General features: G+C 48.8%; 1 protein-coding gene across 1 annotated transcript; it reads right to left on the bottom strand.

The window, feature by feature from the left end:
* Positions 1–2,080: 2,080 nt before the first annotated feature.
* On the bottom strand, positions 2,081–5,757 carry LOC125544147 (uncharacterized). The gene is made up of 3 exons (XM_048707731.2): positions 5,144–5,757; positions 2,743–4,739; positions 2,081–2,637 (listed from the first exon to the last, which is right to left on the bottom strand). The coding sequence occupies exons 2-3, from the start codon at positions 4,637–4,639 to the stop codon at positions 2,540–2,542; spliced, it is 1,995 nt and encodes a 664-aa protein (XP_048563688.1). The 5' UTR covers positions 4,640–4,739; positions 5,144–5,757; the 3' UTR covers positions 2,081–2,539.
* Positions 5,758–12,463: the final 6,706 nt, after the last annotated feature.

Here is a 12,463-nt window from a genome sequence, read left to right on the forward strand (position 1 = left end):
AAACATGTTTCACTCTCAAAAGTTCAAACACGCACATCATTCGGTGAAATCAATGACATTACTCTGACTTGGCAAAGTGAAGAAGAATTAGTGAGTCTCTCGAAAATACTTGTATTATTCATGTTCGATGGTACCATGATTTTGTTATTCACTCATTAGCACACTATGTTATAACTAATGGATTACTACCATTTGGCTTGGTTTTGGTCAGGATGGTATCATCAAACTTTGTAAGAGCATCTACAACTAGGCTCCCCCCTCTTCCTTACACCTGGGTGGACGGTCACTGACTGGTCAAAACAACTGACCCAGTCGGGCTCCTCAAACTGGTCCTATACGTTTGGGCTGTCTGGCATCCCTCATATCCAGCCTAAATCTATGGCCGATATGGGGAGGCCTAGACGCCTCTGCCACGCCAGCCTGGTGCACCATGGCCCGCACCGACCCAACTCTGTTCCTACTAAAATCCTCACCCGAAGCAAACCCTAGCTTTACTTCACTCTCCGCCCCGCTCTCCGTCGCTTCCCCTCCACTCCCTGTCCATTCCCCTCCCCATGTTCGCCATAATGTCAAGCATCGACAGCTGCAGAGGCGACAAATCCTGCCACAGGGATGACTGGGACGCCTTCGCCCGCGAGGCAGAGGGCAATGAGGAGTTGGCCCTCTGCATCATGTTGTAGCGCTCGTGGGTAGACACGGGTGGCAACTCCTGTTGTGCTCTGTCCCATGTCGCCCGCCGCCGCAGCGCTGGCATGTCCTGCATTGCGCACAACTCGACGCACTCGGCCCGCTTCACGCTGCTGGCTCACCGCCCTCCTAACCCTCTAGCCATTGCTCCTCAACGACATCAGTGGGTGCTCGTGCTCGCCACACCTGTGTGGAAGACGCGAACACCCAAATCAGATGTGTGTGTTGCTCGCCGCTAGAGGCAGTGGGCTAGGGAGAGGGTGGCGGCGGAGGAGGCAGCCGCACAGTCCTCATGTTGTCGATGGGATTGCCGGTGTTGCCTGATGAGGAGGAAACCTCCTCGTGTCTATCTACCACCTCTCACTGACAGCAGCAGAGACAGACGCCCGTTGGCTCCGTGGGAAGAACGCCAAGGCGCTCCGGCTCGGTATCGAGCAATCGACGCGCGAGGCGGCGGAGAAGGCGATGACTGATGCTAGAGCGACGAAGCTCACGAGGTTGTAGGGTCGCGTCGTCCGAAGGATGCCCCGCTTCATTGGCTGCCCATTCAACTCCTCCAACATCACCGGCGGCTACGACGACCCCGCTCCTGCCGCCGACGCCTACATGGAGGGCTATAGACGCTCCGGTGATCAGAAGGGCGAAGGACGGTGTGGAGGTGATGAAAAAGCTCGGCCCCTTCTCTGTCTTTATTCCCTTTATAGTAATTTTTAGTTTATTAGAACTATGTCCGTCGGCTACAACTACCCTGCTCCTGCCGCCGACGCCTACATGGAGGGCTATAGTCGCTTCGGTGAACGGAAGGCAAAGGACCGGTGAGGAGGTGATGAAAAAGCTCGGCCCTCTAAGTCTTTATTTCCGTTTGTAGTAATTTTAGTTTGTTAGAACTATGTCCCTCAGCTTAACTGTGATGCTCTTTTGGTCCGGATTATGTGGATTTCTTTGTCCGTTTATTTCATTGATCATTTATGTACTATCTTTATGTTGCATGCGCATTATGAATTTAGGATACGAGATATGAGGTACACGACTATGAACGCCGCGATTTGAGGGTTAACCGGTCACTGACCGCGAACATGACCGGCCACGTCTCCATGCGTACAGTATAGTGCCATGTTTGGTATGTTTGGATGAAGATGCTCTAAGGCTAAGGTTGATTGTAACTAGGGAGATGATTAGAATCATCCGGTCGATTCTATGCTTCGGACTAGTCCCACACACCGCAAGTCTCAAGATTGTGCAACACGGTCGATAATTCCGAAACATGTGGAATGTTATGGTGGCAACTCAATGGTGCGGATGAATATTTTTTTTGCAACATAACCTCTATTGCAAAAAAACTGCAACATAACCTTTGTTGCAAAAAAAAAAATCTACAACACTTTGTTACAAATATCTTCTGCAACATGACCTCTGTTCCACAAAAATTCCATGACACAATATACATTGCAAAAGTGAAGAACGACTAGGTGCTAGATTTATGCCAGATCTGACAGCCCGCGCGGCGTCCGCCGGCCAAACGCGTAGCACTCCCCTTGTAGCTGAGTAATACCACGTCATTTCCCGCAAAAAAAATATCTCTTGAAAATAGCTTCTTTTTTTTTGCATGGAAATAGCTTCTCATTCGGACTGCAGAGATGTGACTGAAACGAGTATCGACTACCTCTTTTCTAGTACCAATCAAACGAATAACTATGCGATATAATAACTTAAAACAAAACCAAGACTTGTCTCGGTGATGCCACAAGAAACGACTAGCTGATCAAAGGCACACTCTCCGGCACCGGCATTCCATCCAACTCCCCTGAAGCACGACGAGCTCGCCTTCTCCTCCAATGTCGCGCGGCAGGGACTACGAGACGCCGTCGGTCTTCACTCCGAGCGTCCGTCTTGGTGCCTGCGGAGTCCTCGCTGGGTTGCCCGGCTTCACCTTCTGCGGGTGCCCTGCAACTGCAACGACAGACAAATGTTCAGAAATGGTACGAATCAACACGCACGGCCTTTTCTAAGATCTAACTCTATCTACTGTAATCCAAAAAATGGTAGAGTGCCTACCTGGTTGCCTGGCCGCCTTGCCGTCCGCTTTCTTGGCCGACGGCGGCTTCTTTCCATCGCTGATGTCCGGCAGCGGCCGCATGGTGCCGTTCGACGCCACCGAGGAAGGGCGGTCCGGCGACATTGCCCCGACGCCGTTCTCATCGCCGTACAGCGAGTTCCCTTCGCTGCCCGAGTCGGAGGCCTTGTCCCTGGCCTGCGCCACGCCTGCGATCTTCTCCCTCTCCAACACCTTGTACGCGAACATCTGGAATGGCACATCCGACACGCGGGCGCCCTCACCTCGCTGCCACGCCGGGAGCCTCCTCAGCAGCTGCATCTCCAGGTCGAGGTAGTCCACGGGTGGCACAACGGGCTCGTCGCCCTGCGCGGCCTGCTGCTGCTGCTCCGGGTTCATGACCAGGAACCGCTTCACGTACCGGAGGACGCGGCAGACGGAGGAGAAGCCCGGCCGCTGCTCCGGGTCGGCGTGCCAGCACCGCTTGGTCAGGGCGGTCAGGTACTTGGGCGTCTGGAACGGGAACAGCGGCCGCTCGCCGGCGCGGATGTTCTTGCTTGTCTTGTCGCCCTGCAGGTGGTTGTCCTCGAACGGGACCTTGCCGGTCAGGAGCTCGAAGCAGATCATGGCGAAGCTGTACACGTCGGCCTTCTCGGTGCGCCTGGACTCTGCACCCGCGACCTCCGGCTTGAGCACCTCGGGCGCGTACCAGATGCAGGCGTTATCGTCGCCGTTGACATTGGCGCCCATTGCGATGCCGGACTGCCCGAACCCGGTGACCTTGACCTGCACGTAGCCGCCGTCGGCTTGCCGTGGCCTCACGAGCACATTGGACGGGTTCAGCTCGCCGTGGTACATTCCCTTGGCGTGCAGGTACTCCATCCCGCGCGCGATCTGCAGCATGATGTCGATGGCGACGATGACAGGGAACGGTGTCCGCCGCCGCGGGCAGCTCACCTCCTTGACGTAGCTCCCCAGGTCCTTGGCCATGAGCTGGTCCATGACCACAAAGTACTCCTTCCTCTCCTCGTCGTGGAAGCAGTAGGTGGCGTGCGCGACGTTCGGGTGCGCCACCGAGGCCAGCAGCTCGATCTCGGCGCCGACGGCCTCGCCGTCCCCGATGAAATGCTTCATCGCGAAGCTCTCCCCCATCCATTGCACCTCCTTGAGGCGGCCGCCTAGCCTCCTGCGGACGCTGTAGTCGCCTCCAAGCAGAATGGACGCCGGGTGCAGCCTCCCCCTGGGCGCGGCGAGGACCTCGGCGAGGCGGTGCTCGTTCTTGGTCAGGCGCTTCGGCGCCGCCGGGCCCGTCATTTCGTCGAGCAGCTGCGACAGCGCCCACCTGTCCTCCTTCCACGCCGCGTCCATCCGAACGACCAGTTCACGGGACACCAAGTAGCGCTTGCCGTGCACGAGCTGGAACAGCTTTGGCTCGAGCATGTCCCTGTCGTACTTGCTGGCGAGCAGAAGCCGTGTCCGCGCGTGATCGTCCGGCTCGGAGCCGGCGATCTCCCCGGCGGCCTCGATGGCATCGACGGCGACGGAGACGCACCACAGGATGTTGTGGAGGTGGTGCTCGACGCACTCCGTGCCGTGCACCATGGCCGCGGCGCGGGCCCACCAGCTGCCGCGCGGGTCGAGGCACTGCCGGACGTAGCCCTCGGCGTCGCGGAGCGCGCGGTGGAGCTCGCGGAGCGGGGACTCCAGGGCGCGCCACTTGGTGCCGCGCTCGTCGAAGCGAAGGTGGGCTCGGACATTGCCGGTGATGGCGTCCAGCGCGTGCGCGCAGGTTTCGGCGAGGAGGCGGCACTGGCGAGGGTTGATGCGGAGGTCGGCCTCGAACGCCATGAGCGCGTTGATGCTGCCCACCACCTCACCGAGCTGCCGGAGCTGCTCCATCCCGATGGATGATCGAGACAAGGATGGATCGAGTCTTGGCGTGGTTCTTGAGCAGTGGTGCTCTTGTCTTGTTGAGATGGTACGGCCTCAGCCTCTGCCTCTGCAAGAATAAATAGTAAGACGATTGATTATCTTGAAAATACTGCCATGTAGTATCAACTCAGATTTCACCGTGATTTGAATCGTGGTGTGCTAAAATGTACAGTATTAAATGCAGACAACTGGCCTTGGGGAATTTTTGAAGATTGCAGAGACTGGTTGTTCCCCCCTCTCTGTTTCTTTCTATTTTCTACCCCCCGTCAAATTACTACGTACCAAATTAGTAAAAGAAGAAGCGATCAAGAAACGGAACTTGCTTCACATGCACAGATGAAACAACTAATAGAAAGGAACGCGTGATTAAACACCAAATCGGTAATACTCTGATATGGAACGCTGCCGTGAACTCAAAATCAGAGAGAGAGAGAGAGAGAGAGAGAGAGAGAGAGAGATGGGGGGACTCACGGGGTTCTTGGAGCGCCGCCGAAAGATGAAAGATGAAGATGAGGATGGAGGGATTGCTTTGGCAGGGGACAAACAGAGAGACGGCCGGGGTATGATGTTTTGGTTGAAGAAGCGGTCAGAATTTGCAAGAGATGCAACAGTTGACTGGCGTAGAGATCCCGCTAGGTAGACAGAAAACGGGAGGAGTCTCCAAAGCAACTCTCAGGCAGAAACAAGGGAAGACGACGAGACGAGGTGAGGGAGAACAAGTGTCGTTTCCTTAACTGCAGTGGTGGAGTTATGGGGCACGAACGAACGCTTCGTTTCCCGATCGACCATACCATACCAGTCTCTACTCTAGTGTAACCGCAAGCGCAAGGCCGATCGGGAGACGTTGTGCTACTATCCTGGTCCAATTGCTTGCTTGCTTGCTTGTGCGTGCCGTTTGGCAAGAGGGGATTTGCCCGCTGACTACGTACACACACGAGAGAGAGAGAGAGAGATAGGGAGACGGCACGGCGATGACCATTTCGCGGCAGCTACAGATGGTCAAGACGACGATGGCAGGCGGCAAAAATAATGAAAAAAGGCAAAGTCTCCGCACAAGCACGATCCGTCCACCATGATCTCACACGAGTAGTTAGCTAGCTAGAATATATATCATCGCGTACGGGCGGCAACCGTCCCTCATACTGGTGCGACACCTGATGATAGGCTGAGAGTGGAAGGAAGCATTCATTCTTTTTAGCTGCCATTTTGCGTTGCTTCGCCAAGTGCCATTGTGCCAACCTCGCCTTCCATCTTTTTTCCTCGCGGGCGGGAACGTCGAGGTCGAACCACCCCAACCCAGCTCGGGGCAGCCCTGCGTGCGCCGCGTGGCTGGTCGACGCCCCACGTCGGTCCGGGACGACGAGGTGGGGTGGGAAGTGGTGGCGCCCATTGCCGTTGCCGTTGCGGTGGTTGGTTGGCGCGTCCTAGTCCAGTCGGTTACCGGCCCAACAGCGCCACCTGCGGTGCCTTTCCCGCCGGCACCCGAACGGATATCGCCTGAAAACCGACCTGGTGGGTCATTGCTCTCATCTGCTTTCTGTTGGGTGCGTTGCACAACTCCTGGCTGCAGATAGCGCCTTTCGATCGTCACGCATCGGTGCATGTACAAAAACATAAATAGCTGCCGCGGCTACCCGCCCGCCGCCCGTCTTCTTTTAGTTTTGGGTCGACAGTGCGCCCAACAGGCCAACCCATTTCATAACCGCGCGCGTTTTAGATCACGTCGTTGCTCAGATTTTGGCGCACCAGCGCGCGTGGAAAGCGGCCTAGCGCGCGCTGATTTTGGCGCTCCAGCGTGCGGGAAAGGTTCGCGCGCGCGCCGCGGCTGGCGCTCGTTATAAAGAAGGCGCTCCCTTCACACTCTGTCCGCCGTCCACTCTCGCCGTCTCTGCGCCACCACGTCGATTTGCTGCCTACGCGCTTCAGATTTTCGCGAGTCCGCGAGCACCGCTCCGGCGCCTTCTCCTTCGAGATTTGGTTTCGCGAGAAACGTCTCATCCTCGGCACCTTCGACACCGCAGAGAAGGCGGCCCGCGCGCACGACGCGGCGGCGTGGCGCCTCCTGAGGCCTCGTCGGGATATGAATTTTCCCAACGTGTCGAGCCAGCGGGCGCAGGATCTAGCGCCTCTCCCGCGGCTTTTCACCGACGAGGATCATCATGTCCACCGGAGGCGGCAACGTCGCCTCGCCATCGCAGAGAAGGACGTGGAAGCCTTGGTGGTGTGGCGCGGAGGCTTCCCGCAGGACATCGTCGACGAGCGCCAGTTCTACAAGCAAAGGAGGTTGGAGAGGGACGCGAGGAGGAGGGAGCGAGCCGTCTATCGGGAGGACAAGCGTTCGCGGAAGCAGGCAGCTCAACTGAAACTGAAGCTATGAGAAACGGCGGGTTGAGACTTTGAAGACGAGGCGTATGTTGACGCCTACATTCAGACGTCGGAGGAGGACATTACCGAGTCGGAGTCAGAAAGCGACGAGTAGTGGTCTTTTCTTTTATCTATGTACACGCTAGAACTATCTATGTATCCATTACGCGCGTCCGTCTTATGTCCGCGCCGACGCAACTCAGGCTCAAAAATTGGCCGAGAATGGGTCGACAGGCGAACGAAAACGGACGCGCATTCATTTGAGGTCAGCGCGTTGGGCCGGCATTTTTGTCCACGTCGATCCAAACAGACAACCACGGACGAAATGAGTCACCCATTGAAGTTGCTCTAAGATCAGCACTCACCACCAATGTTAGGTTAGATACAACTGTGGTTGCCCAGCAGCTAGTAGCCAACCACACGCACCAATGCACCATGTCTACGTTCTCTCTTCTATCAGTTCAAAGAAAAAAAACGTTCTCTCTTCTATGCAAACAGGCCCGTTCTTGAGATTTCAGCGGCTGGGTGAGATCAAAATAATAATCTTATACACAAGGTCTTTCACGATGATATTTCTAAGAAGAGAACCAGAGACATGTACTCCGCCGATGTGCGCAATGCAGTCGCCTCTCGGCATGGCCTTGTGGGGGGCGGTGACGGGTCATCTCCGACCGGACCGCACATGAGATCAAAAGTTTGTCGCGCGGCGAGACCATGCAGAAGAACATAGAAGATCAAACCTATCCCCCACTTGCAGACCAAATTGCGCTCGAGCACGGTGGCGGAACACAAACTAATTTTTTTGGTATTACGAACACGGATTGTGAGGCGAAAGTTTTTTCATATAATAAGCCAAATAACAACTAGAATCACCTATAAAAATATCAAGTCAAAAGTAAAACAATCAACACTTGATAATATGGAGTCAACCTTTTAAATTTAGTGAATTGGTGTTTATTGGTACAAAGTTAGGAAGATGAGTGTATCGACCGAGCAGTCCCTGCTTCACTATCACATCAGTACACGCCCACATCGTCAGCCTGCTGTGGCCGTTTGTGACTCTGCCACTATACTTTTCTTTCAGGGACTACTATAATAAGTTTGGTATGTTTCTTTATCAAGACATTAGTTTGCTATCCCTTGCAAAATTAAATAAAAATAAAGACATACTCTCTCTGTCCCATAATATAGCTATTATGGGACGGAAGGAGCATTAGTTATTTAAAATTAAGAAATGCATGTTGGTTTGCTAAGATTATAATCCAAGCTATATGTATCAAATTGACCGCTAATCTAATTCCTTTCTTGAAAAAGCCAATCTAATCCATGATTCTACCTTTTGAGTTTTGCATTCGTTTTGAGCTAAACTTTTTGAAAAATATTCATGAAAGTTCATGGATTTGAAAATGTTCGTGAATTTGGAAAATGGTCATGAAATTAAAAAAAGTTCATGGTTTTTTTAAAAAATAATAATGAAAATAAAATTGATGAAATTTAAAATGGAATTAAATTAAAAGAAGAAAGAGAAAGGAAAAAAAGGAAAAGGGAAAAAAATAATAAAATGAAATGAAAGCGAAAAGCGGAAAAATAAAAATAAAAAGGGAAAGCGGAAAAGACAAACAAAACCCGTCCTGGAAATAACCAAAGGAAAACTGCCCTAAAAATTTGGTGAAAACAAGTACGACATGGTCGACCCATATAGGTAGTACTACTACACATACATGACATGTTAGTGCGTTCTATTGTCAACGAGTCACACGACGAACGCCAAATACGAATTGGCGGCGTAAGCGAGGGCGCTTCCTATTTCACGCCTCCACGTACCCTCCCACGCGCCTCGTCCACTCTATGACCGGCACATTGTGGGTTTTCTCCCAACCAGGGAACATACTATTTTTGGTGTGTTTCTTTCGACTGGATTTCTTTCTTTATTATTTTTTAAATTTTCTTTGTTTTCCTTTCTTCTTTTTCCAGTGATCATTTTTCAAACTCATCAACCTTTTAGAAATTTGGGACAAAGTTTTGAAATTCGTGAACATTATATGATCAAAAATATTTTTTTATTTTTAGAATAAATTTCAGAATTTGTGAAATTTCTTAGAATTTGTGGAAAAAATAGAAATTCTAAACAATTTTTGCATTCAAGTGTATTTTAAATTCATGAATTTTTTAAATCTAGGTATAATTTACAAATTCATGCATTTTTTTGAACATTTTTTAAATATGAAGCATTTGCTGAAATTTAGACCGCCTTTTCAATTTTGTGAACGCTTTCTAAAATATGAGAACATTTTTTTATATTCAAGAACTTATCTCAATTTTATTAACATATTTCAAAATTCAGGATCAGTTTTTGAAATTCATGATGCATTTTTGTATTTGTGAACATTTGTTTAAATTTCAAAACACTTTAAGAAATCATGATTTTTTTTCTAAAATGTGAGAGCATTGTTCGAGTATGTGATCATTTTTGGAAATGATATTTCTTTTGAAATTCATGAGCTTAATTGAAACTCGAATATTTTTTGATATATTTGACGTTTGTGAACATTTTTCAACATGTCAAAGCAAAAATTAAAAAATTAAGAAGGAAAAAAAGGGCGCCACTCCTTGCATATGGGCAGGCCCAAAGCGCTCTCAGGGGATGCACATTTCCTTACTTTTCCCCGCATAGAAAGGGGGATAGGATCGACTCAAAAAAAGAAGACAGGGGAATAGGAACCCCTCAAAAAAAAAGGTAGGGGACTAGGAGGTCTCGTAATATAGAGGGCACCACCTGACGGATCCTATTCTCCCTGCGCTAGTCAGGGGATAGCTACCAAACGCGCACCCCCGCCCGCGTTAATGTGCCGGCCCGTTAGTCAGTTCTGCCTTTACTTTTTTCTCCATTTCAATTAACCTTTTCTCTGCGTTTTCTATTCTTTTATGTTTTATATTTGCTTTTTCTCAAATTTAAGAACTTCAACAAATCGTGAACTTTTTTCAAATTGCTGAACTTTTCTGAAAAACGTGAAATATTTTCATACCGTGAACTTTTCTAAAAAAATCAAGAATAATTTTAATATTCGTGAATAATCCAAATTTTGTAATACCTCTAAAATCTAAATATTTTCCCAATTCATGACCATTTCTCAAAATCATGATTATTATTTTTTAAATTACTCAAACTTGGGAACAATTTTGAAATTTTCTACTCTGTCATTTTTATAAATTTGTGAACATTTCTTTGAGCACATGAATATTCTGAAATTTTCAAGAACATTTTTCGAATTATAATCATTTTTCTAACTCACAATTTTTTGGAAATTAGTGAACTTTTTTTAAGTCATGAATTTATTTGAGATTCGTGAACATTTTTCAAACTCATGGACATTTTTTAAAAGTCTTGAAAATAACTTAATTCACAAAAAAATGAACATTTTATGAATTCACGAACATATTTTGAAAGTCATGAATATTTTCGAGACTCATGAATATTTTTTAAATTCGTAAATAGTTTTTGAGTTCATGATTTATTAAATTCACAATTATTTTTTGCAGTGTTTGAAAGTATTTTATTAGAAAACCGAGTGAAGTAAATACATTTTGTTCAATAAAATCACCCCAAAAAATATAACAACACAAACTAGGGAGCGCTACATGCGCACTTGTTATAGGGCCGACCTACTAGTGCCGGCGCTAGGAAAGAGGAATGTGTTTGCTAAGTATCCGGTGCGCTGGTGTTAGGACCGAGAGGCGAAAGTATATCGACTGGAGGGGGTGGGGGGTGAATGGGAGATTCAAAAATTCTTGCGAATGTTTTGAACAGATCCTAAACACAGCAGCGGAAATAAGGTTCGGTAGACAAGAACTCAACCAAGCATGCTAGTGAGGAACATATCTATCAAGATAGGAAGTTATCATGGTTCTAGCATAGGATATCACAGGTTTCACAACAATGATGGTAATGCAATATGCAAGCAAATATAGAAGCATGAGAGAAAACAGGATATGAACTACGAGGGAGAACACGAGTAAGAACTATGATGAGGAGAATGAACAATGACACAGAGAAAGTATCCTGGCCTAATCAAGTGCGAAAAGGAATGAAAACTACTTGAAATGACTACTCTGAATGATGAGAATGCAACAGGGTGAGCAATAAAAGATAACAGATGTGAACGACAGAGATGATAGAAACGAAAGATATGCAACAGTCAAATAATGATCAGATAAACTATCGACACAGAGCACGAGAGTAAACTGCTGAATGTAATGGAGTAAAGTAGATTGAACCAGTGGTGCTCGATGGTGACAAAGAGATTTGGTAGTCTAGTTCGCCTTTCTGCCTGTAACATCCCAAATTTTCGAATTTGGAATGTTATACATAGTCATCCATGCATATCATACTTTATTCGCATTTTGTTTCGCGATCCTCAAAAATCCTAAGCAACTCAAGGACCCTCGGAGAGAGTTGGGGATTTCCCGGTTTTCAAATTTGATTTTTATCAAATTTTGAAACGAGGATTTTTGATTTTAATTATTTTCTCTCCAAAAATATTTCATACTAAAATATATGAGAGGAGATAATATGACTTCTCCAAGATAATTGAAATATTGGAGGAAAAATATTAAAATCAAATATTTGTTTTATTTGGATTTTATTGCAATTTTGTTTGCATTAGAAATATTGCACATTTTTCAAAATTGCATTTTAGGGCCAAGAAAATGTTCATCTCGTTCTAAATATTTTATTTAGACGGTGAAAATTTATTTTGGCATTTTTAGATTTTTATTAAAAAAATTAGGATTTTATTTTAGTCGGTGAAATTATTTTTTAAAAAAAGTTTCGCGCTCGACTGGGCCTAAGGCCCAGCCGAGCCAGGCCGGCCCGAGCCGCCACCGCCGACCCGGACTCCAAGTCCGAGCCGGACTCCCCGCCGCCGCCGCTGCCTTGCCCCCTCCCCCAAGCAGCCGCCGCCCCCTCCCCTTTAAATACCGCCGCCGCCCGCAGCCCCTCGCCCCGCCGCCTGCAGCCGCCCGCGCCGCCGCCTGGAGCCGCCCGCGCCGCCGTCAGGAGCCGCCGCCGCCTCCAGCCGCCGCCGCCGCCGTAGCCCCGCCACCCCACGCCGCCCCGCCGGAGCCCCACCGCAGCCGAGCCGAGGTAGCCGTCGCACCGTCCCGGTTTTCTAAAGAAAAACCGTTTGGTTTTTTAGAAACCCTAGATCCTTTTTTTGTTTCGCCGGTTTTTTTTGGTTCTTCTAGTTAGCGGACGTTCGTCCGAACGTTCGTTTAACAAACGGTTCTTCGCCCGTTATATACAGCTAATGAACGCTCGTTCGTTAGTCTGTTCGTCAGTTTTATTTTATCGGATTTATTCTGGGATTTTCTCTGATCGCGATTTCTGATCCGATCTTAGTTTCTGTTTATCTTTTCGTTCGTTAGTCG

Source organism: Triticum urartu, chromosome 3A (assembly GCF_056163025.1).
Source record: "Triticum urartu cultivar PI428250 chromosome 3A, HENAU_Tu73, whole genome shotgun sequence".
Taxonomy (NCBI): Eukaryota; Viridiplantae; Streptophyta; class Magnoliopsida; order Poales; family Poaceae; genus Triticum; species Triticum urartu.